Genomic DNA, 24,262 nt, shown 5'->3' on the forward strand with positions numbered 1-24,262 from the left:
TTTGCGGGTTTTACGATTACAATCCCTACAATCGGCGAAATTAAATTCCGCCAAAAAATGTTTCAGCCAACCGCAAAATTTAACATCTTAAAACTTAGCGCTATGTTTTTTTTTTGTTTTTTTACAATGCTTGCTTATTTCTGCGCTTCTTCTCATTGCCATTACTGCTTTACTATAAACACCAACAACAACGTGTGGTGGAGGGCGCGTTAATTTTCTTTGTGTATTTATGCTTGTTTCACACGAAACGTAAAAATTTTGTAAACTTTTTTATACTAGCCATAGTTACCACTAATGCGCCCCGAATTACTAATAACGATTTCAAACATTCAAATTTAGAACGGGATTTAAAATTAAAATGGAAAATGGTGGACGTTTGAAATCTATAAAAACTGCAGTGTTAGAACTTATTATTTTCGTTATTTTCACATTTGGCTAAGGCTCTATCTATAAAGTTAGATCTTGATTAAATATATGTACACTTTAAACGCCTCTAGCCTTCTTGTTGTGTAATTTCACGTAATCATTGCTTTTGATTTTTGGTTAAAATTTGTTCAAAAGACTTCCGCATACATTTTTGACTTATCAAATCTCCAAAAATTCTTGTGCTGTAATAACAAATTGTGTCTGAAAGCTATTCTGCTGAAACATTTTCCGCCAAATATGACGAATATGATAGAAATGCAGTACGGAATTGCATAGAGGCTTGTGAATAAGCTTATTGCCCAGGGGAAAATTTTTAAATAAGAAGCCCTGCGACTTGAAGATTTCCGTCATTAGCCTAAAAGATTCTGAAATTTGAAGTAGACTTTAAAACGGAGAACAATGGGGTATATAAACACATCATAAGTATCCTAATTCTCAATTATTATTGGTAAAATACAACTTGATAAATAAAAAATAATTTTTTTTTACATATATATAGTATATATTCTAAAACAATAGTTAAAACTTTAACTGGATTTTTTTATAACTGATCTCGAAAATTCCAGGATGCAGGATTGCTATGTATGAACTTCACGATTCGAATATATATAATAACTTCTGAACAATTTCAATTTCAATGAATTATTACTCTGTTAAGTTACCAATAAAATCCTTAAAAATTTCTCTCGTTGAAGATTTTTCGAAACTGCTGATGGTGCATGGTTTCATAACAAATGATCTGAAAAAGAAAGTATATTTAAAATTGAGAAAGAAGAATACAATTTTACCAGAACTGAATTAATACTAGGTTGTTTAATTATTGTCTACTTATCTGATTTAAAGTTAGAATTTATTAAAAAATACAAATCAATGCCATGTGATACACAAAAGGTATACTATATAAATAAAAATATATATATAAATTTAGTCAAGCTGGCTTTGATATCATTGTTAAACAAGTATAATATTAAGCAGGCGATACAAGATTTTCAAACCTGTGGACAATACAGGACTTATTTTGTTGAAATCGATTTATTGAATTTTACAAATTTGATTGTTTATTATCGAGGAAATTGATTGGTCATTGTTTTCGAATTGAATTGAACAAGTTGATACAAAAAAGGGTAGACACTCAATAAATTTGTCAGATTTGATAAATCAACAACATTATTTATAATTTCAAGAAAAAACATAAAAAAGGGAAGAAAACAAAGAAACCTGTAACATACTGTGGGTAGCGTCTAGTTGTACTGCAAGGGCTAACTATGTTATGTTATTGGTTAATTTATCAGTTCAACTTGACTGTTCCGTGCAATGAACAACAATATTTTTTCATGATTCAACAAATATCTTTTTATATATATTCATGCGGTCGGATTCGTGTCAACCAATCACGGGCAGCCATTATGAAATGGGGTACAAATGCCGTAATTAATGTTTTTGTGGTGAAGTCTTTATAAAATACAATACTGGATTTTTCAAGGAATTCTTTTTTTTTTAGTCAAATCTTTAATATGTTTTAGATACTGCTTAATTTTTGCCATTTTGCGACATTTTAACGACGTTTTACTTGTAAATTCTGTTTAAGTAAGGTTGCTACTTTGAAGGTTTGACCGTGAAAAGTCCACTTTGTTCTCCATCGGATAGCAACGAAGGAGAACATTCTGACAGCAAGAATACATGATAGCAGCCTCACAAAGGTTCCTTTAGAAGTTATTTTACTCACCCAAAACGCCTATACTTTTTACGGTGTATGTGGCTTATCAGCACCCTCGTTGATAAAATTACACAGGGCAGGATAAAAGTTTTTTGTTCCTTCTGAAAAAAGGGACTCTAATGAAAGCACTATTTTGTGCAGTTCTAGCTTGATAGCTGTAGTACAAGTGAGAGTAGTTTTACGACTATTAACTTATAAAATGCAAGAATTTAAAAATAAGTATTTAGCTCCCTAGCTACATCATTAAAGCTATTACGACAAGCCAGACCATCGGGAAGGGAAGACCAACAAAATGCAAGCAGTTTTAGTCATGGCCATACACGGAATGTTCTGTTCTTGATTGACTTTAAATTGTGATGCATTTATAAATTGCGGCCTTTGGATCAACGCCATAAACCGTTCTGAGTTAAATTTCATATAAAATATAAGTAATCCTTCTACTTACTGTTAACAAGTTTCGAAACAACTTGGACAAAGAAAAACAAACCTTTTCTTGAAGATAAATTCACGTGGGCTGCAGTGACATTTAAGCATATTAAACGAGACAATATTACAAAGCTTTAAATTAACATAACAAAAGAATCTCGATTAATATTTTTTATGGCAGTCAAATCTTCAGAGACAACAAAGAAACCGAGACAAGATAAGTTTTGCTCGATCAGTGTTATTTTTGTCTTGATGGTACCAAACACACAGGTTGTGTTATATCAAACCTAGGTTGGATGTTCGAGCCGAAGTTCCCCCGCGAAGTAAAGAGTGGAAAATTTTTTTGCCATACACAACACAAACACTATATACCCGCGGTCCACTAAATGTGCGCCCCTTCGGTGGGGCGCAATAACAATCATTTTTCACCTCATCCCAAAGATCGTTCAATTACAGGGAAACTGCCCAAAAAATAGTTGAGGCATTGTCTACCTGGGTCGCACCATTAAAATTGTTTGTTATTTGACCAATTATTTGCAAAAAGTTGTTTAATTTCCGACCATATTTTCACTCTATGCAAAGTGTTTAGCAATTGTTTAAAATTTTGGAGCAGTTTGTCTAAAAAGTGCGAGCAACATTAGATGAACACTCTGACGCAATTGTCACCACAGCAATGTCAAAATGTTGACACAATGTTTTTTGTTTTTTCACATGTGGGAGTGAACTCCGATCCAACATTCCAAGATATCGAAATGTAAATATTTTTCAAAGTCTTGATCCGTCCGAAATTATGATTTGCGCATGCGCATGTTTATCTCTTGCTGAAAGTTTTTGTTACTTTCTGATATAATAAATATTATTGACTACAGAAAAAAGAATTTAAAAGTCATGTTTAGGCTGGTAATGTAAACAAGAGCTTTGTGTTTTTTGTTTTTTTTGTAGCTAAAGAAAATAAACGGTAAATACGTGCGTATTGAACTTTGTAATTACATTTTCCTACGTTATCGAAGTCAGAATGAATGATTTTTTTGGCATTCGCAAGTGAAAACGTGACATGAATACACCTTTCCCGAATTTCATAAATTATAATAATTATGACGTCATCCAAATTTTTATAATGGTTCTGTGCTCTTCAAATAAGGATATCCAGATAGAATATTAAATTATCATGACAAAAATAAAGTTTTTAGAGCAATATAAAATTCTGGTTGGATTTTATTTAGATTTGAAGAAAATAATTATTTTGAAAACGAGGCTATTCTTGGAAAGCCTGGCTATACTAAGGGTTTAACTTTCAGTTCGGAATACACCTTTCCCGAATTCAAATTATCGATTACATCATCTACATGAAAACGAGGCTTTTCTTAATAAACTTTGTAAACATTAAAAAATACAGCTGGTGAGTTTTGTTTGTTTTTTCAAAGAAATGCAGGTTTTCAAGTGTTGATATTATTATGAAGATGTTTGTCCTGTGTAAAAATAAAGTATGCACTTCGTAGTGGCGAGTTCTAGGCAGCAAGAAACATTAAACAAGAAGCCCTGTGGCTTAAAGATCTTCTCCACTAGCAATAATCTGAACTTTGAAGAGGACTGAGTAATATGGGAAATATAATCACTGAATATTCTAAAATTTTAAAATTCAATTTTTGATTATTATTGTAACTGTAAATCATAGCTAACTTAACTTACATAAACTTCATTTCTCTATAAGAACAATTTTAAAAGAAAAATAATAAACCTGAAAATTGAAATAAAAACAAAATAAGAACAATGTCAAGGCTGAAAATTTCTCTATTTTTTCTTTTTCTCTGAAAAACAGCTTGGAAAATATCTTTAAAGGTGGCAGCAATTTTTTTTTTACATAATCAGTTACGAAAGGTTATTTTCAGACCACATACTCTTATTTTTCCGTGGTGTATTATATTTTTTAGATCTTGGACATTTTATTTCTATGAGCCCATTTTTTTGTCCATCAGACTTGTCAGAAATTAATCCATTAGGACTTGCAGCCAACCAAAACAAATTAGGCTGAATAACAATGCCAGTTTCTCTCACATCAATGTCATGTTGGAGAGTGTGTTTCAAATAATTGGTATACAATCTCTCGCTTTTGATTCATACATCTTCCCATGTTTCAACGCTTCTTGCACTATTCGAGGCATTTCTTTAGTTCTCTTTGGGTGTAATATTTAATTGAGAAGGGATTGAAAGTTTTTTTACGAATGTGGATTGCATGCGCCTTGCTTGATATAATTCTATCTTTTCTTGAATAAAACCATTCAAGGCAATTACTTCAAAAGCACAAGAATCACTTTTACCCAATCTCATTTGATCAAAAAACATAATTTCCTTGTATGTCAAGTTGCCCCAATCTCTTAGGATTAATACAGAATTAACATCAATTGTGTTTTGATATGTTTTGTTTAATTGTAAACAGTCGAGAATTTTATATTTGTGATAAACTTAATGTTATGTTCTAGTGGTAACAGCTGATGTGACAATGTAGATCCTATAACAAAGTTTCCATATATTGTGTTTTTTTTTCTTTTTCTTGTGCTGTCAATACAATGAGCAAAACCAAATCTTTTGTCTACCTACAACATATCTTCTTTCAGTTTTATTAACCTTGCATCTAGGTTGCAAAAACTACCATTAATTCGTGGATCATATAAGGTTGAATGTATGCCTTTTTTATCAGCATTGCTTCGTACGGGACTGAGCATAACTGGGTCTTTGTAAGTTCTATTTTCACTAGGTAAACCTCACTGTCTGTTCTTGCTTGTGCACGAGATTTTTTCTGGAACCTTTCTTAACGCATATAATATAGTCTGCTAGTTCAAGTTACAGTGCCATTATACGATTACAATAGGAACTTTGTCCTGCAGGACATGTACACACAGCTGATATCATTGTACCGTTTATTTTGTCAAGACAAGCTTCAATATCTCGAAATTCTCTTTTCATACTTGCTTTGCATTTTGCTTTGGCATAAAATGAAAGTTTTATTGTTGCAGTGAAAATACTGTCAGCAGTAATATACCGCTCATCTTGAAATCCTCTGCCATGCTCCAAAGTTTTGATTATCGCTACACCACTTTTTTTCCCACTATTTTGCCTATGAACTTCGAATTCTTTAATCGTAAACGGTGGCATTCCCTTCTTACTCTTTCTCCAGACTTTTTCTTTACTTACATTAAAGATTAAGTCTATATTTTCTTCAATATTGTCGAGCAAAATATCGCTTTAAACGTTGCTCCATGTTGTGAAGAACGCGAATATGTTTACTAAGATTTGCCTCGTTTTCATGTATGCAAATTTTAGAGAATATAAATTCGGGAAAGGTGTATTGAGACACTTAACGAAAAGAAATATTTACGAAATTAGGTAATTTGTTATTTTTTTTGCTAAGAAACTTAGGGATAAGAATCATTTTTAGTATCGACATCTTTAATTGAGTTTGACATAATTAGGAAATTCGGGAAAGGTCTATTGAGTCATGACTATTTGACATCTTATTCGCAAAATTAAGTTACGGCGAAAAAGATTTTTTTTCTTGATTGGCGAAAGGAAATTCTCGCGATGTGTTTAGTGACTGATTCGCTATTCTGCAGAAGGAAAACTACCAAAGCTTTATGTTAGTAATTACCAGTATATTTTGTTCCATACATCATCTTAAATACATCTGTTCTCCTTTTAAACTTTCATTTTATTTAATAACGAAAAGGCTGAATTCCGCGAAATATCAGATATCGATCAGTTCGCGAAAATAAATCTTCGCGAAATCTGCTCAAGTTTGCAAATGATGTGATTCTAAAAGTTATTTCTTATGAGAAAATTTATGTGACAATTATCCACTGAAATTAACAGAAATATATTTTTGCTAAAATTTTATAATTTTGAATATTTGAATTGATTGTATGACTGGGCAACTTAACCTGTGCTCGTAAAAGACCTTTTAACAATATGAAAACCCGCGAAACTTTCCAAGTTATCTTTTATACTACAATGCTATTCCATTAGGTAAGATAATATAAATTTTCTAAGTTTTAAGTAAAAATGAGTACACTTATATAAACACGTAATTTTTTGCACTTTGACCCAAACATTGTTTAGCTACTTAGAAATAAAAATAGTCATTGTTTACCTGGGATGGGCGAATTGTTTATTTCCAAACTATTTTAAGATAAGTCGAAACTGTCCGAAAGTAAAAATTTGCAAAATATCTCTGACAAACTATATTTAAGACTTAAATTCGCACAATGGAAACTGTTTGTTATTTAAACCAAGCAAATTGTTTAATTTTAGACCATTTATTTTCCCACTATTTTGTCAATCTCGAAGGCGTTTGCTTAAATCTATCTGTAGTTCAGAGCAGCCGCAGTTCACCTGTCTTAAATTCTAATTTTGTTACTGTGTCAATGCACGCACATTGAATAGAAGTAGTACAATCTAACGTGAACACTTGCAGGACAAATATTTTTGTTTTCTTTAGAAAGGTTGGGTCTAAAATTTATAATAAATCTGTTTTGTGTTTTGCAGGCCCCCTATAGCGTTCGGTTAAAAAGGCTATTCGCTGAGAATAGCTAAAGAATCCCAGAAGTATTGACATAGTAAAACTTTTGAGAATGTTGACATTACAAAAGTGTAGTAAACTACAAACCCACGCAAAATCATTGAGACAATGGCATTTTTTCTGTCAAAGCATCAACTTGCTAGAGTGCTACTTTTTTAAATGTGTAGGTTATTGCGTATGCAGTGTTTATATTTCGCTGGTCGAACTTTGTAACACGTCCGCATATCGGAATCATTCACGTCCCAAAGGTTTGAGAAAAATGGCAGCGCTGACATCAGCAATAATTAGCACATTTTCAGTCCTAAGTCCGCTGTAAACGTGCGTGTACCTAGTATGGAAATAAACTTCGTAATTACTTGTGAAGACGAACTTCGAAATTTGCCCTCTGTCTGGATATATTTTGTGGATGCTTTTAGCTATATACATCAAACTTGATTTAGTTACATACTTACTAGGCTTTCCTTATTTCTTTAGAATCGTTATCATTTTGTTTTGTATTTCCAAAAAAATTATTAAACATTCACCGCAATTTTTGTAAATAAAGCTCGTGCAACAAACTTGTGTTGTTCGTTCATAATATGTTGTCAATTTCATGCGAATATTTCCCGCCTTTTGAAAACGAAGTGGACAAAATTTCAGCCAGAACTGCGCAAAATATTATTAATAAACTTCCGCGAAAAATTCTAAAATTCACACTTTTATTTCTAAAGTTATTTAGAAAGAGGCGTTTGCCCACCTATTAAGAGAAAATAAATAAACATTTTAGACCAAGCAACGTACAACATAATTAGAGTCATAAACAAAAGTTAAAGCGATGCTACTTTCATCTTAACATCGAATAACAAAACCCGTAATAATATTATGAAGTGATAGACCAGATTTTTACTACTTTTGCTAAGTTATAACATGATTCTCAGGTTGCTTTGAAAGAATAACATGATAAGTGCATATTTCAGTCCACATTTTCTGGAACTAATGATGTATCGAAAAAATTGCTTCCTTAGTTATCCACTAACGAAACGATCAAACCAAATGCGCGTAAAATGTGCGTTTTTTTTGTCGTAAACTATAATTAATAGGTCTTTAAGCTTTTCAGAGTGTTTTATATTTTTATATTTATATTCATATATTTCATATTTTTTTATGTGTGCGCGTGTTTATATATGTTTTAAACAGCTTTTTTAATGGTTATTTTTAAATTCTATATTAAGGAAATAATAATTAAGTTTTCGGTAATTTTATTTTGATAAAAAATTTTTTTTGGTTTAGGTTTTTGTTAATAATGGATATCATTCTGACTTTCCTCTTCTTGTCGATGTCATACGAAGTCAGTTCATATGTGATGGATAGAGATTATTTAAGGAGACGATCAGAACTTTTTCAAGAAGACAGTCAAACACAGATCGGGTTTAACATCAAGTTATCCGAAAAAGAACTAAAAGTGAACGCGTTGCTTGTCGCTTTAAAAAAGAAGGAACTTGATTTGGCGTTTTCAACTGGTAGAAGTTTACAAGAAGCTAATTTCGTACTTGCCCGTGAGAAAATTAAACAAAGTGATGTATACAGATTTATAAGGAAAATGCCAAAAGGTTAGATGCAAAAAAATTGTGTCGTTCTGGTCGTTCTGTGAGCAGACTTCTTAATTGCAGTGTAGTAATTTGCGCAGAATTTATTTTTGCGAAAGGTCATAAACAACAAAATGGCGAAATAAGTTTTTGCAACCTCGCGTAATAGAGTAAAATGTACTATTTTTTTCGCGAGTGGATGAGTTCAATTATACAGTAGACGTCCGTTAATTCGAACACGCAAGGGACTAAAATATTTGTTCGAATTAACGAATGTTCGAATAATCGGAAGTTCAGAAAAAACAACAATTTTAATAAACGTTAAGGCTCGAATACACGGAACAATTTTACAGATCAATTTTCGAAAAATATTATTTTTCGGAATATTGTTGAAAAAAATACACACAAAAATTTTAGGTCAATAATTACTCAATTCATAAATTGATTTAATATTTTTGTATACATACACGAGACAATATAAAGAACAATCTGAATTTAATTTACCACAACATCAGGCATGAGCGACAACGAAGAAGAAACAATTTTGTGCTCCTTGATCTTTTCAAGCAGTGTCATTCTTTCACATGGCAGAAAAGTTAGGAAAAAAAACTGTATGGGTGAAAGATTGGCTCCATCACAGAAATGAAAGAGGAGCTTATAATACAATTCTGAACGAATTAAAATTAACGGATTTTGAGAGCTACCGAAGCTATTTAAGAATGAACACGGATACTTTTCAGGTAAGTTTGATTACTTCATTTTGCATATCAAGGATATATCACTCCACTGTGACAGCATTAAATCATTCATCATATTAGAAACTCATCGACATCGTTGGACCCAAGATTCAAAAACAACGAACAATGATGCGAGATCCAATTTCACCTGAAGAGAAGTTAGCTGTCACTTTGCGATTCCTTGCAACTGGTGACAGTTACGAAAGTTTGATGTATCAATTTCGAATTCATAAAACAACTATCTCTCAGTTCATACCAACTGTTTGCCAAGAAATTTATTTGTCTTTCAAGGATCAATACTTACATCTACCTAACACCAAAGAGGAATGGATGGCGCAAGAGGAAAAGATTCGAACGCGTTGGCAATTTCCAAATTGCATTGGTGCTGCTGATGGGAAACACATATCTATTCTACATCCTAAGGATTCTGGGTCAGAATTCTATAATTATAAAGGATTCTTTTCAATTGTACTTCTCGCTATAGTCGATCATGATTATAAGTTTTGCTTCGTGGATGTTTGCTGCCAGGGAAGAATAAGCGACGGCGGTGTTTATAGAAACAGCTATTTTTACAAAGCTTTAGAAAATGGTGACTTAAATCTTCCCGATTGTAAGCCCCTGCCACAGTCTCCTGATCCAAACTGGGCTCATGATCAGAACAACGAGCCTATTTCTTACGTCTTTGTTGGAGATGATGCGTTTCCATTAACCAACAACTGCATGAAACCTTTCGCACAAAGGAAACTTACACCGAGAAATAGAATATTCAATTACCGTTTGTCACGATTTCGCCGCATTAGTGAAAACGCGTTTGGAATATGGGTGAACCGTTTCAGAGTATTCTCCACCAAGCTCATGCTAAGTCCTGAAAAGCAACTATCATTATGCTTGCCTCACTCGTTTTGCACAATATGTTACGAGATTTGTCGAAAGAGAGTTAGCTATACACCTCAAGGGTTCATCGATTTTGAATGCGAAAACGGAGAAGTTGAACTTGGGCGCTGGAGAGAAGGAAGCTACACCGAATCCATTATTCAGAAATTGCCAGTGAACAGAAGTAATAGAGCGACCAACTCAGCTGAGTATATCAGAGAAGTGTTCGCAGACCACTTTTATGGACCAGGACAATGGAATCAGCTATAAACTATTGCTGGTTATTTTTTTTACCTTTGTACTAGAAAAAGAAACACGTATACAAAAATATTTTATTGGAATAATCCATTGTTATGACTGCTGTAACTGTTGTTCATAAACACAGGTGATCCGAGAGGTGAAGAAGAAACAGAGCTGCTTGACGAGGAAGAGTGACGTCGTTTATACTTCAGTGACGTTGCGGAATGTTGCATGTTCAATTTAAGCATGTCTTTTTCTTCGCCATTCGGAATACTTGTTTATATTTTGCACAGCAATTCACAAAAAACTTCATCTTCCGTTTTTTCTTTCCTTTCAGCTCCTCCGTTTGACCTTTTCTCATTTAACTTTTCCAAAGCTGCAGCCGCAGAATGCATAACTTTTTGCGCTGTCTCCATGCTCGAATCGCGAATCTTCTTTGCGCTTTTTGCTGAGGGTGGATTCAAGACCTCGTACGTTGAATTTTCATCGGCATTGCTGAAAGTTTTTCTTGGAGTAAACGAATCATTTAAAAAGTGCAAAACTTGAAAGAACTTCCAATTACTCTCGTAAACATCATCAGCTCCAGCGCCACTGGCCTTTGAAGATTCGACAGATCTTTTTTGACCACCATAGTATGTCTTTAGATTCGTGAGTTTATCTGCAATATCTTTCACTGAAGCAAAAATACCTTGGTCTGCTAATTCTTTCTGAATTTTTTCAAGAGATTTTTGTCGTGTATCACGATTAAAATATTGGCTGTTTCTGGTGTTGTAGAGATTATCGTGATTCGACCAAGTTTCAATAAGAACAAAGATTTCGTCATCATCCCAATCTCTTTTTTCGGATGACTTTTTTGAAGGTCTGCCACGTTTTTTTGCAACCACAGCTGTTTCAGGTTGTGCAATCTCCTCAGCTGGTTCACTCCGTTTTTGCGTGTCCTGCGAATTGTCATTGTCAGGAATTGAGGATCTAAACAAAGTTCCAAAAAGCTTTTTGTACATTGAAAACCTCTCAGGAGACACAGCATTGTGGTAGTAACAACCTCCCAGTGAACGAAGAATTCAAGTTTCGAATAGGAATCGCGACAACGTCATTTCGCGACGTTGCACGTTAGGTGGAAGAGAGCAACGTGTAATCACGAAGAAAGTAGAGACAAAAAATAGAAATACAAAGTACCTTAATTCAGTTTGCCTTGCGGCTTGATACGATCTAAACGTACTTGGTGAAACAAAATTATCTGACATGTTTAGTCGCGTTTCTCTTCATTTACTCTCTTTACGTGCATAAAAACATTTGAAATGAATGAAATACCGAGCGTGAGTTTCGAAAAAAAGTGAGCAGCTGGCGGTTTCCTTTGAAATAATATTGTTCCGACGAAAAATTGATCTAATAAAATCAAACCGGTTTGATTTTATTAGATCACTTTTTGAGTGTTTTTACGTCATTATGGCATTATCGTTCTGTTATTTTTCTACGATATATACGCAACAATATTAGATCAATTTTAGTTCAATATTTTATTTTGAAAATTGATCTGCAAAATTGTTCCGTGTATTCGAGCCTTTAAAAGGTTTTATGCTAATATAAATTTATTACAACTTTTGTACAACTTTTATAAAAAACTTTTACCGTTTTTTGCTTGGCGATGGGAAAGGCCTCCAAATTCCTTGTAAACTTCATTTTATTGGAAATGCCAATTTAATTGATAAATTGAAAGAAATTTTACCACCATTGATGCAATAAAAATGAATAAAAATGAAAACATTTTTTATTTTTCCATAAGATTTTATATATCGATACACAAAATTTCGAATTAACGAGCATAATGCAGCCTTGGGATTAAAAAATTGTTCGAATTAGCGAAATGTTCGAATTAGCGAAGTTCGAATTAAGCAGCTCAAAATATAAGACTTTATTAAACCAAACTCAAGGAACTTTGAAATTTGTTCGAAATAACGGAAAGTTCGAATTAAGCTGCATTCGAATTAACGGACGTCTATTGTACTTCTAGTTATTCTGTATTCGCTAAAAACTTTTTTCTTTTTCTCTCGTCGTCTTCTTGTTTAAGTCAGGATTATATTCCATATTGGGCTTTTATGTCCCATATTAAACATTTATATTTTTATACCTCTGCTTTAGTTTGTGCTAAAGAAATATCCTCCCAAGTTTATTTTAAAAACGTGCAAAAATAAATGTAAACAAACCGACTGGTAGCCTAGTGGTAGACGGTCCAGTGCGGGAGGTCTTGGATTCAATCCCTGACCGAGTCATTCCAGAGACTAAGAAAGTGTGAATCTATCGTTTTTGCTTAGCGTTTAGCATGAGAATATGATTGATTTCTTTGGCGGTTCTCTACTTGAGCGATTGTTGTGCTTGCACGACTTCCGTTCCTCAAATAGGAGCTTTAAATGCACTAGGACCACCTTCGAAGGACTTCGAAGGATCATTGACAGCAGTACCAATAGGAACTGAAGAGGCTATCCTTGGTAAACAATTTCAATAATAAGAAAAAGGATAATAATAAAAAGTTGAAACTACAAAAAATAATGAAATAACAGAACGGCAAAATTAAAAAGAACGGAAAATTTAAGTGAATTTAGGTGAAAAAGCGCTAGTAGAACGTATTTTTCAACACAATTAAATATCTCAATTGGGTTCTGTTTGCATTTACTATGAGATCGAATTTAAAATGAGAAAAAAATAGAAATTTTGCGTTATTTAATTTTGAAAATTGTTTTACCTAAGTATCTGCGATACGGCTTCTTCTATCCTCATATATTGTTTTCTACAAATGAATGTATAATCGAACTTCCATAGGTGCAGTCCATCATATCCATGGAATGTCAATGTCAAGTTATGCAGCTATGATCAAAAAGTGGACTTACAACGACATCTGTTTCGTGTGTTACAATCAGACCTTGGACATCTTAAAATTCAAAATATCCAACATTAAACCTAATGATATACCTAATGATACCTGCCAGTGGATGCTGGCTGCAGAGGCTCGTACTAATTACACCAGTTCGAAAGAGTTTGATGCAATGCTTTTATCATTTTTAACTTTTCAAAAAAATGATATTTTAAAATTAAAAAACCAAGATGATCTGTGGAAAAAATTTCAAAATGTTTTCTCGACAATTTCAGGTTTAGTGACGTGAGTTTTTCAAGAAAGTTTGTTATGTTGCAACGTTTTTTACTGAAAAATAGTTGCCTGTAAATTTTATTTTTGCGCAGGACAGTAGCCCAATGCGCAAAATTGCGCGAATAATGATGGATTCTCCCCAACTTATGCGTTGTGGTTGCTAGTGAATGAGAAACAGTGCGTGAAAATAATCAATTTAAGATAGCGCGAAAATGAATCTTAATAACTTCTAATTATATATTATATACTATCATCTTATAGATATGAAGAAATATTCAAAGATTATTTTTTCAGTGGATTGCAAGAACTGGTAGAAGATAATGTACAGTTTGTAGAAGTTCGTGCATTGTTACCACCACTCTACTTTTTAAATGGTACAACCACTAAAGGCGGTGAAGAAACCTTAGAAACATACATTAAGGTTGCAAACGAATTTATATCTGAACATTCAGATCATTTCTTTGCAGCTAAATATATTTACTCTGTGCGTCGCTTTCTACCAAAAGAAACAATCAAACAAAATGTTTTGGATGCGATTGATATGGTTGAGCGATATCCGAATCACTTGATAGGATTTGATCTAGTAGGACAAGAGGACACTGGAAGATCATTGTTTTATTATATTGATGAACTTCTCATACCAAAACATCTTGGAAAACATCTGCCATACATCTTCCATGCTGGTAAGATTAGGACTCACAAAAATTTGATACTAGGAGTTTTAACTTGATCATGTAAGGGATATAAAGAACTCAATAGTAAATCTTTGAGAAAGGAATTTCTTAGCATGTGTTATGCACATTTCTTCAGGTGAAACAGATTGGGAAGGAAGATCTATTGACCAAAATCTCTTCGATGCCATTTTATTAAACACATCTCGTATTGGACATGGATACGCTATCACGAAACATCCAATATTACGAAAATATACGAAAGAAAAAAAGGTTGCAATTGAACTTTGTCCGATTTCTAATCAAGTAAGTATTATCACAACCACGGACGTAATATTGTAGAAAATTCTCGTTTGGCCACTGCTTGAAATTACTAATCACCTGGCCAATATTTAAAAATTGTAGATCAGGTAAACAATGTTTAAAAATGCGGTAGTCTCAGTTTCTGGCAATCTCTACATTGTGGAACAATAAACAACACGGTTCGTTGAGGTCCGGAAACTCGTAAAATTGGGCGTATTGACATCAGCAAAGACTAGGTATTTGGCCCTTTCTTCTAATAATAGTACCGGTTTACCAACATGAGAATTTAAAATTTCAAAATAGTAAGGGATTTTCATTTGAAATAAAGTCGTTTTTATGTGCACCGTGGCTAGTTGATCTTTTCAGTAATACCAGAATGCTCGATTTTCTTGTTCATAATTATTTTAGAAAGCACATTAAGTAGCAAGACATAAGAAGACTATAGAATCTAGGCTCTATATCTTAACCATATTTTTGAAAGACAAATCCAATGTTTTTATTTTTGTTTTTTATCAGATACTTGGTCTAGTTTCTGATTTACGAGATCATCCAGCTGCTGATCTTCTTAGTGATAACCAGCCAATCACAGTTAGTCCCGATGATCCAGCCATCTGGCAAGCTTCTGGAGTCTCGTTTGATTTATATCAAGTGTTTATGGCTATGACACCTGCACATGCTGGTCTACAAGTTTTAAAGAAGTTGGCTTTGAATTCTATCAGGTAATTTCTTATATTTTTTTAGCGAAAACGCTTGTGGATGTTATGAATGATTTATAGGTTGTTCTATCCTACATAGAATTCATGCCTTGCGTACACGAAGAAAGTATTGTTAATAAGTGTTTTCATCTCTCTTTCGCATTTAACATTCGCATTTTTTTCTCTTCTTCAGCTATAGCAGTGTTAATGAATCGGAGAAGTATTTGTTAATGGAAATGTGGAAGCGAAGATGGGAAGTCTTTCTCGACGATATTATACTGGAGTACCGACTATGACGTATCACATCTGTTTTCTCACAGTGCAACCTAAAAGAGTGCAACACAGCGCAAGTGAAAAGCTTACATGCAAAAGAATCATCTTTTACACAATAACCTTAAACCATAGTCACAGATTATTTCGTCTGATATGTTTATCGACCCACTTTTCTTCACCTTGACCACTCTACGTCACTTCGGGTTGATGACGGTTGGTATACGGATAGCATTTTTTATCGCGCTTTCTATCAATCCAACGTACTTTCAGAAATATGCGCAAGACGGTTTTTTTTATGAATTAATCGAATTCAGTTAGTTTGCGGGAATTTATTTTGTCCTTTCCGCGACTAAGAAAAGGTTATTTTTTTTAATAAAAACAAATTAAAATAAATTTATATAAACTTTGGAACAAAAAGTGCTTCCATTTGGCTTCAGGTATGTTTTATTCGGCAGAATTATCTCTCACAAATCAGCCAATAAAACGTGTGGCGTCAATCTTAACAAAAAATATGAGGAATGTCACGAAAATAAGGAGATGACATTTAGGTGAACATCCTGAATATGAATGTATAGCATGAAAATTACTGCTCTCATTCTCTTGACTAAAACATTTGACACTACCCATGTTTTGTATTTAACGACGAGATATGTAACTGTCTTTTGTTATAAACAGTCTGGTAACGAAGTAATTTTTTTTTTAATGAATGTAGTCACAATGTGTACATATTTATATATTGCTAGATGTGGGAATTTGTAGAACGCGAAAATTTTATGATGAAATATTGTACAATAAATAAATTAAAAATATATTTCTTCTTGTTATAAAAGTAAGCCTTGTTCCTTGCTAAATCTAACAAAGCAAAAAATCCAGGGATGGTTGTGGCCTGGTATGTATCTATACAACCACGGAGATAATATAGCTATCGGGAAAAAGGGTGGAATTTCAAAGACGCAACCGTTAGAAATTAAGAACGTCGTTTTTATTTAAGTAAGGCGTATGTTAATCTTATGTTCACAGCGTATTTATGTAGTTTCAAAATCTGAAAGGGTGCTCATTTATGCTGACATCAGCACGCCCCAATTTCACGATATTTCAGACCGTTATGGGTGGTGGGGTGAATTGTTTCGTAATGCGGAGATTGGTGCACTTTAGATGTTGGTTAATCGCCCCTACACGTGTTCCAAAGTAAATTTTCGATGCCTGCAGCCAAGTGATGTCGTTTGCCAATGTCGAGAAGAAGCTAAAAAATGGACAATATGGCTTTATATAGTCGGATTAAGCCGCGCGGCACGACAAGGTCAGCTGAAGAAAACATCTATTCAATGACGTCATCTCTGAGTCAAATTACTTTTTTATGTAAAACCAATTTTTGGTATTCGATTTGGAAACAGGTCCATTAAGCCTAAAGATTTTTCATACCCGTTCTAAATATTTGATTCATTGAGATTACCTACGTGTAATATGAACACAATGCTACGTCAGAAATTAACCAAAATGAATGGTCCATTATACTACTGTAACACTTCCTCAAGTTTTTTTTCCTGTTGAAATTGTTTCATAATTTCATATTTACTATCTTCCGCAACAAAATTCTACGTCAATTGGTAATATTTTCCCGTTTGAGACTGGAAACAATGACTCGTTCATATAAGTATTAAAAAATTTCCAAAAAAGTTCATAAAATTGAAATTCACCCCACCTCCTGACAAGAAATTGTTTAAAAAATACTTTATGAAGCCATACAAATATTAAGAAAGTGTAAACAAACTAGACAACACCCTAAATGTTTCTTCGTTCCCAAAACGTAGCTACCTTATTATCGATATTAGACAACAAACAAAAAAATAGCAAATTCATGCTGTAGGTTTAGCGAACTTAAAAAGACGTAATTTCGTTAAGGATAGATATTATAAATTGAAAAATATTACATAAAATGCACAATGAACTACAAGGGACTATTTTTCCAGATTAAGCATGCTATTAAACCAAACAGTCATTTCTTTTTATAATACTTTTATAACTAACGCCGATTAGGAACCCACTGTTTATATTAAATTGATTAATTGTTTAGAAACAAACTATTTGGCATAAAATTTCTGTTGTTTTGGACAAGCACGAATTTGCTTTTAACTATTGTCTTTTTCAAGGTTTGTCACCAACGTCATAACAACTGGTTCCACAGAAAGGAATATGTTTAGTAATAACTGATATGAACTCTAGAAGATCGAAATATATATCGAACATATTCATTGCTTGTGTTTATCTTGACAATATTTTTCCCTTTTTAATATTTGGTACTAACGCAGCCGAGTGACGTCATCGATGTGGTAGGGACTTGAAATTGTAACAAGAAAATACGAAAAAAAAAAGAAAACAAATTTTTGAAATTTCCACTACAACTAGTGGCTTTCTTTTAGATTTCGTTGAATTCGTAATGACAGAGTGATCAATCATGAATATTCTACTGATTGTCTTGTTAATGTCATACGAAGTCAGTTTATATGTGATGGATAGAGATTATTTAAGAAGACGATCAGAACTTTTTCAAGAAGACAGTCAAACACAGATCGGGTTTCACATCAAGTTATCCGAAAAAGAACTAAAAGTGAACGCGTTGTTTGTCGACTTAAAAAAGAAGGAACTTGATTTGGCGTTTTCAACTGGTAGAAGTTTACAAGAAGCTAATTTCGTACTTGCCCGTGAGAAAATTAAACAAAGTGATGTATACAGATTTATAAGGAAGATGCCAAAAGGTAAAATAATTTTTTTTTTTAAATTTCAGCTCGCTTTGTAGTGGCTTAGAAGAAATATGTATTTGCTTAGTTACTATAGTAACAATTTCGGTCAGAAATATTGATAGAAAGGCATTTGTTTCTTTTTTTGGTTAAACGGTTGATGCTCTGCAGTAGTAGACTGCAAAGTCATGACTTTTGCACACACGTAAACCAGAGAGACAGCGTTTAAAATTTGCTGGTTGCATTTATAACACAACTGCACAACGAAATAAACCACGGTACGAAATACGTGACAAATTGCCATGCTAACAATTAGTACATTTCAAGATTTTAAATTTAACCAAATAAACATAAGATTCTCAATCTGCTGTCTTAAGCCTACTGTCCTAAGTTTCTGTGAACATGACCATATAGAAATAGCTTATGCTTGCGTTGGTGAACTTTGAAATTAGCTGTCTTCTCTCAACATAGTTATGATTGTAGCTTTATGATTATCTTTCCTTGCGCTTAGAACATGACAGATGTTTTTATCCGACAAAATATGTATAAATAATTTTTTATCGTCTTTCTTGTTTTCAAAGGAGCAGTGCATCATATCCATGATATGTCAATGGCAAGTTATGAGAATGTGATCAAGAAGTGGACTTATAATGACATCTGTTTCATGTGTTACAATAACATTTTAAAAATTTTAAAATTCAAAATATCCAACACAAAGCCTGAAGATAGCCCCGGCGATAATTGCCAGTGGATATTGGTTGCAGAGGCTCGTATGAATTACACAAGTTCAGAAGACTTTGACGCAATGCTTTTATCATTTTTAACTTTTCAAAAAAATGATATAAGAAACCAAAACGATCTGTGGAATAAATTTGAAACTTTGTTTTTGACGTTTTCTGGTTTAATGACGTGAGTTCGTCTTTCCCTTATATGCAGTTTTTAAATATATTCTTTGAGATAACCTGTTATCTTAGGAGTACTAATTTTCGCGGGTACATTTTTTCGCGAATTTCGCATTTTTTTTTTGACCATTTTCGCGAAATTAAATGCCTGCGAAATATTTCGCGATGTTAATTTCGCGAAAATTAATACCCGCAAATTCCTTTTTCAATTGAATATTGCGAAAATTAATACCCGCGAAAAAAGCTAATTTTATCAGGTAGAGATGATAAACAAGACAACTTAAAAATACCACGCATATATTCCCAAAACCTAATCGACTACAACTTTATCACATCGTTTGTTTTTCTCCCCAAACATATCTCGAATGTCTCTTGACCGAACTTCTGCCTTCTTTTTACTTTTTATGCTTGACGAAGCCACACACGGCGTACATTTGCTGATTCCCACGAAATCGTTCTCTTGAATGACGGATAAGAACGTCCCCATTATCTCTTCATCTTTTGGTTAGAGATAGAGTTCCTCTAACAACTGTTCATACCGGGCAATCAATGAATGGTTCGTTATGCTGCTGCTGGGCATTGTGACGGTGACAAGGCAAGGAACCTTGAGTCGACCTTGAATAAGAGGGCTACGTCGATAATGCGTCATATTTCTGAAATCGCAAGAGATAAATGTTGTTTCCGAGACACGTTTTTAATCCTGTCGGAGTTTTACTTTGCTTATGAGTTCTAATTGAAGTCATATTTCGAACATTTTTTTCTTTCTAGAATATCAAGAGTCCCATTCATTTTTCGAATGAATGTGACACAGTAAACAATAGGGACGTTCGAACGTTTGTGAAATGATGGAAGATCCATCACTGCCACCTTTTCTATCACCATGGAAAATGAATTTCTCCCAATGCAGCTGATATACAAGGGAAAGACGAGCTAGAGTCTCCCGAAATTTCAGTTTCCGAATGGATTCTCTTTGAGCACTAATTTGAAGCATTATAGCAACGAGACGGAGTCTTTGAAGTTTCTTAAGAAGATCATTCTGCTGTACGTAAATACTGAATGGGAAAGGTTGGGGCTTGAAACACAACCAGCTTTGCTTACATATGACGTCTTTCGAGAACAAACAACTGATAAGTTTCCAGATGTGCAGAAAGATAGCAACATTTTGTCAACGAAGATACCACCGAACATGACACATGTGTTTCAAACACTGGATTTAACTGTGAACAAGTTCGCGAAAGACTTCATGAAGAGAACGTTTACTGCATGGTTTTCAAGACAAATACCTCTAGGACTATCGTCCTTCAGTTCTCAAACCACTGTACGCGAAATGGCTCGTTGCATTATATAATCATATGTCCACCGATGAAGGGAATGAAACTGTTGCCAATGGTTGAAAAAAAGCTATCAAACTTGGTTAAAGCCATTGGAGCCATTTGCAGATATATGCCCTCTGATTGAATCTCTCCAGTTACGTGAAAACATGAGTTTATCGACTCCCTTTCCAGAAGAGCTTGATTGTTTTTGCAAATCCAGGAAAGTGAAGATGACTCCGACTCAGAATGGGATTCTGACGGTGACTCTGATAATTACTCAGCACCAGAATCAGATGATGATGGAAATGCATTTGATGCATTCGACCATGGCTTATGATTAGTAAGAAAGTGGCAATTTTGTTAGAACATGTGTTTTAATTGCTTCAATTTCCCATTTCGGAAGGTTCTTCGTGGAATGCAAAGTTAATAAATTATATTGTTTTACTTAAAGTCTACTTCCGCGAAAATTAATTCCCGCGAAAATTCGAAATACGAACAATTCGTGAAAATTACTACCCACAAAACTCAAAATTTCTTCGATTCGCGAAAATTAATACCCACGAAGTACAACTTTTTTTGACTCGCAAAAAATAAATACCCGTGAAAATTAGTACTGCCAAGGTACAATCTATAGACCTTAAAAGTATACCCGACATTATATACTATCATCTTATAGATATGAAGAAATATTCAAAGATTATTTTTACAGTGGAATGCAAGAACTGGTAGAAGATAACGTACAGTTTGTAGAAGTTCGTGCAATGTTACCACCACTCTACTTTTTAAATGGTACAACCACTAAAGGCGGTAGAGAAACGTTGGAAACATACATTAAAGTTGCAAACAAATTTATATCTGAACATTCAGATCATTTCTTCGCAGCTAAATATATTTACTCTGTGCGTCGCTTTCTACCAAAAGAAACAATGAAACAAAAAGTTTTGGATGCGATTGATATGGTTGAGCGATATCCAAATCACTTGATAGGATTTGATCTAGTAGGACAAGAGGACACTGGAAGATCATTGTTTTATTATATTGATGAACTTCTCATACCAAAACATCTTGGAAAACATCTGCCATATATCTTCCATGCTGGTAAGATTAGGACTCACAAAAATGTGATACTAGGAGTTTTAACTTGATAATATAAGGGATATAAAGAACTCAATAGTAAATCTTTGAGAAAGGCATTTCTTAGCATGAGTTCTGCACATTTCTTCAGGTGAAACAGATTGGGAAGGAAGATCTATAGATCAAAATCTCTTCGACGCCATTTTATTAAACACATCTCGTATTGGACATGGATACGCTATCACGAAACATCCAATATTACGAAAATATACGAAAGAAAAAAAGGTTGCAATTGAACTTTGTCCGATTTCTAATCAAGTAAGTATTATCACAACCACGGACGTAATATTTGTAGAAAATTCTCGTTTGGCCACTGCTTGAAATTACTAATCACCTGACCAATATTTAAAAATTGTAGATCAGGTAAACAATGTTTAAAAATGCGGTAGTCTCTGTTTCTGGCAATCTCTACATTGTGGAACAATAAACAACACGGTTCTTTGAGGTCCGGAAACTCGTAAAATTGGGCGTATTGACATCAGCAAAGACTAGGTATTTGGCCCTTTCTTCTAATAATAGTACCAACAATACCAATAGTACCAATAATAGTACCGGTTTACCAACATGAGAATTTAAAATCTTAAAATAGTAAGGGATTTTCATTTAAAATAAAGTCGTTTTTATGTGCACCGTGGCTAGTAGATCTTTTCAGTAATACCAGAATGCTCGTTTTTCTTGTTCATAATTATTTTAGAAAGCACATCAAGACATAAGAAGACTATAGAATCTAGGCTCTATATCTTAACCATATTTTTGAAAGACAAATCCAATGTTTTTATTTTTGTTTTTTATCAGATACTTGGTCTAGTTTCTGATTTACGAGATCATCCAGCTGCTGATCTTCTTAGTGATAACCAGCCAATCACAGTTAGTCCCGATGATCCAGCAATCTGGCAAGCTTCTGGAGTCTCGTTTGATTTATATCAAGTGTTTATGGCTATGACACCTGCACATGCTGGTCTACAAGTTTTAAAGAAGTTGGCTTTAAATTCTATCAGGTAATTTCTTATTTTTTTAGCGAAAACTCTTGTGGATGTTATGAATGATTTATAGGTTGTTCTATCCTACATAGAATTCATGCCTTGCGTACACGAAGAAAGTATTGTTAATAAGTGATTTCATCTCTCTTTCGCATTTAACATTCGCATTTTTTTCTCTTCTTCAGCTATAGCAGTGTTAATGAATCGGAGAAGTTTTTGTTAATGGAAATGTGGAAGCGAAGATGGGAAGTCTTTCTCGACGATATTATACTGGAGTACCGACTATGACGTATCACATCTGTTTTCTCACAGTGCAACCTAAAAGAGTGCAACACAGCGCAAGTGAAAAGCTTACATGCGAAAGAATCACTTTCTACACAATAACCTTAAACCATAGTCACAGATTTTTTCGTCTGAAATGTTTATCGACCCACTTTTCTTAACCTCGACGACTTTACGTCACTTTGGGTTGATGACGGTTGGTATACGGATAGCATTTTTTATCGCGCTTTCTATCCATCCAACGTACTGTCAGAAATATGCGCAAGACGGTTTTTTTTATGAATTAATCGAATTCAGTTAGTTTGCGGGAATTTATTTTGTCCTTTCCGCGACTAAGAAAAGGTTATTTTTTTTAATAAAAACAAATTGAAATAAATTTATATAAACAACAAAACGTGCTTCCATTTGGCTTCAGGTATGTTTTATTCGGCAGAATTATCTCTCACAAATCAGCCAATAAAACGTGTGGCGTCAATCTTAACAAAAAATATGAGGAATGTCACGAAAATAAGGAGATGACTGTTAGGTGAACATCCTGAATATGAATGTATAGCATGAAAATTACTGCTCTCATTCTCTTGACTTAAACATTTGACACTACCCATGTTTTGTATTTAACGACGAGATATGTAACTGTCTTTTGTTATAAACAGTCTGGTAACGAAGTAATTTTTTTTTAATGAATGTAGTCACAATGTGTACATATTTATATATTGCTAGATGTGGGAATTTGTAGAACGCGAACATTTTATGATAAAATATTGTACAATAAATAAATTAAAAATATATTTCTTCTTGTTATAAAAGTAAGCCTCGTTCCTTGCTAAATCTAACAAAGCAAAAAATCCAGGGATGGTTGTGGCCTGGTATGTATCTATACAACCGCGGAGATAATATAGCTATCGGGAAAAAGGGTGGAATTTCAAAGACGCAACCGTTAGCAATTAAGAACGTCGTTTTTATTTAAGTAAGGCGTATGTTAATCTTATGTTCACAGCGTATTTATGTAGGTTCAAAATCTTAAAGGGTGCTCATTTATGCTGACATCAGCACGCCCCAATTTCACGATATTTCAGACCGTTATGGGTGGTGGGGTGAATTGTTTCGTAATGCGGAGATTGGTGCACTTTAAACGTTGGTTAATCGCCCCTACACGTGTTCCAAAGTAAATTTTCGATGCCTCCAGCCAAGTGATGTCGTTTGCCCCTGTCGAGAAGAAGCTAAAAAATGGACAATATGGCTTTATATAGTCGGACCAAGCCGCGCGGCACG

The 24,262-nt window shown here is 33.8% G+C and overlaps 4 protein-coding genes and 1 long non-coding RNA gene across 6 annotated transcripts in view; 3 read left to right on the forward strand and 2 right to left on the reverse strand.

The window, feature by feature from the left end:
• The window catches only part of LOC130657530 (adenosine deaminase 2-like), a 28,779-nt gene extending 12,309 nt beyond the window's left edge, over window positions 1-16,470 (forward strand). The window contains exons 1-7 of one of the 2 annotated variants that reach the window (XM_057460518.1): window positions 3,740-3,968; window positions 8,412-8,731; window positions 13,375-13,711; window positions 13,961-14,382; window positions 14,510-14,676; window positions 15,190-15,392; window positions 15,562-16,470. In XM_057460518.1, the coding sequence (XP_057316501.1) occupies window positions 3,916-3,968; window positions 8,412-8,731; window positions 13,375-13,711; window positions 13,961-14,382; window positions 14,510-14,676; window positions 15,190-15,392; window positions 15,562-15,664 (1,605 nt within the window). In that variant the 5' untranslated portion in view covers window positions 3,740-3,915 and the 3' untranslated portion in view covers window positions 15,665-16,470. Of the gene's footprint in view, window positions 1-3,739; window positions 3,969-8,411; window positions 8,732-13,374; window positions 13,712-13,960; window positions 14,383-14,509; window positions 14,677-15,189; window positions 15,393-15,561 lie in introns of those variants that run through there. The other variant, XM_057460519.1, reaches the window with a different exon arrangement.
• On the reverse strand, window positions 851-2,978 carry LOC130657536 (uncharacterized). The gene is made up of 2 exons (XR_008985160.1): window positions 2,589-2,978; window positions 851-1,165 (listed from the first exon to the last, which is right to left on the reverse strand). It is a non-coding gene; the product is annotated as an uncharacterized LOC130657536 (long non-coding RNA).
• Window positions 8,731-11,059, forward strand: LOC130657531 (uncharacterized). Its single transcript, XM_057460520.1, has 2 exons — window positions 8,731-9,447; window positions 9,526-11,059. Exons 1-2 carry the CDS (start codon window positions 9,292-9,294, stop codon window positions 10,585-10,587), a joined length of 1,218 nt encoding a protein of 405 aa, XP_057316503.1. The 5' UTR covers window positions 8,731-9,291; the 3' UTR covers window positions 10,588-11,059.
• LOC130657534 (uncharacterized) lies at window positions 10,821-11,728 on the reverse strand. The gene has a single exon (XM_057460522.1). The coding sequence runs from the start codon at window positions 11,556-11,558 to the stop codon at window positions 10,836-10,838; it is 723 nt and encodes a 240-aa protein (XP_057316505.1). The 5' UTR covers window positions 11,559-11,728; the 3' UTR covers window positions 10,821-10,835.
• A 1,626-nt stretch (window positions 16,471-18,096) lies between the features above and the next one.
• On the forward strand, window positions 18,097-23,796 carry LOC130657756 (adenosine deaminase 2-like). Its single transcript, XM_057460762.1, has 8 exons — window positions 18,097-18,397; window positions 18,961-19,288; window positions 20,257-20,599; window positions 20,815-20,910; window positions 21,239-21,692; window positions 21,820-21,986; window positions 22,524-22,726; window positions 22,894-23,796. Exons 1-8 carry the CDS (start codon window positions 18,097-18,099, stop codon window positions 22,994-22,996), a joined length of 1,995 nt encoding a protein of 664 aa, XP_057316745.1. The 3' UTR covers window positions 22,997-23,796.
• Window positions 23,797-24,262: the final 466 nt, after the last annotated feature.

The sequence above is a fragment of the Hydractinia symbiolongicarpus genome, chromosome 9, assembly GCF_029227915.1.
Source record: "Hydractinia symbiolongicarpus strain clone_291-10 chromosome 9, HSymV2.1, whole genome shotgun sequence".
NCBI classification, from domain to species: Eukaryota; Metazoa; Cnidaria; class Hydrozoa; order Anthoathecata; family Hydractiniidae; genus Hydractinia; species Hydractinia symbiolongicarpus.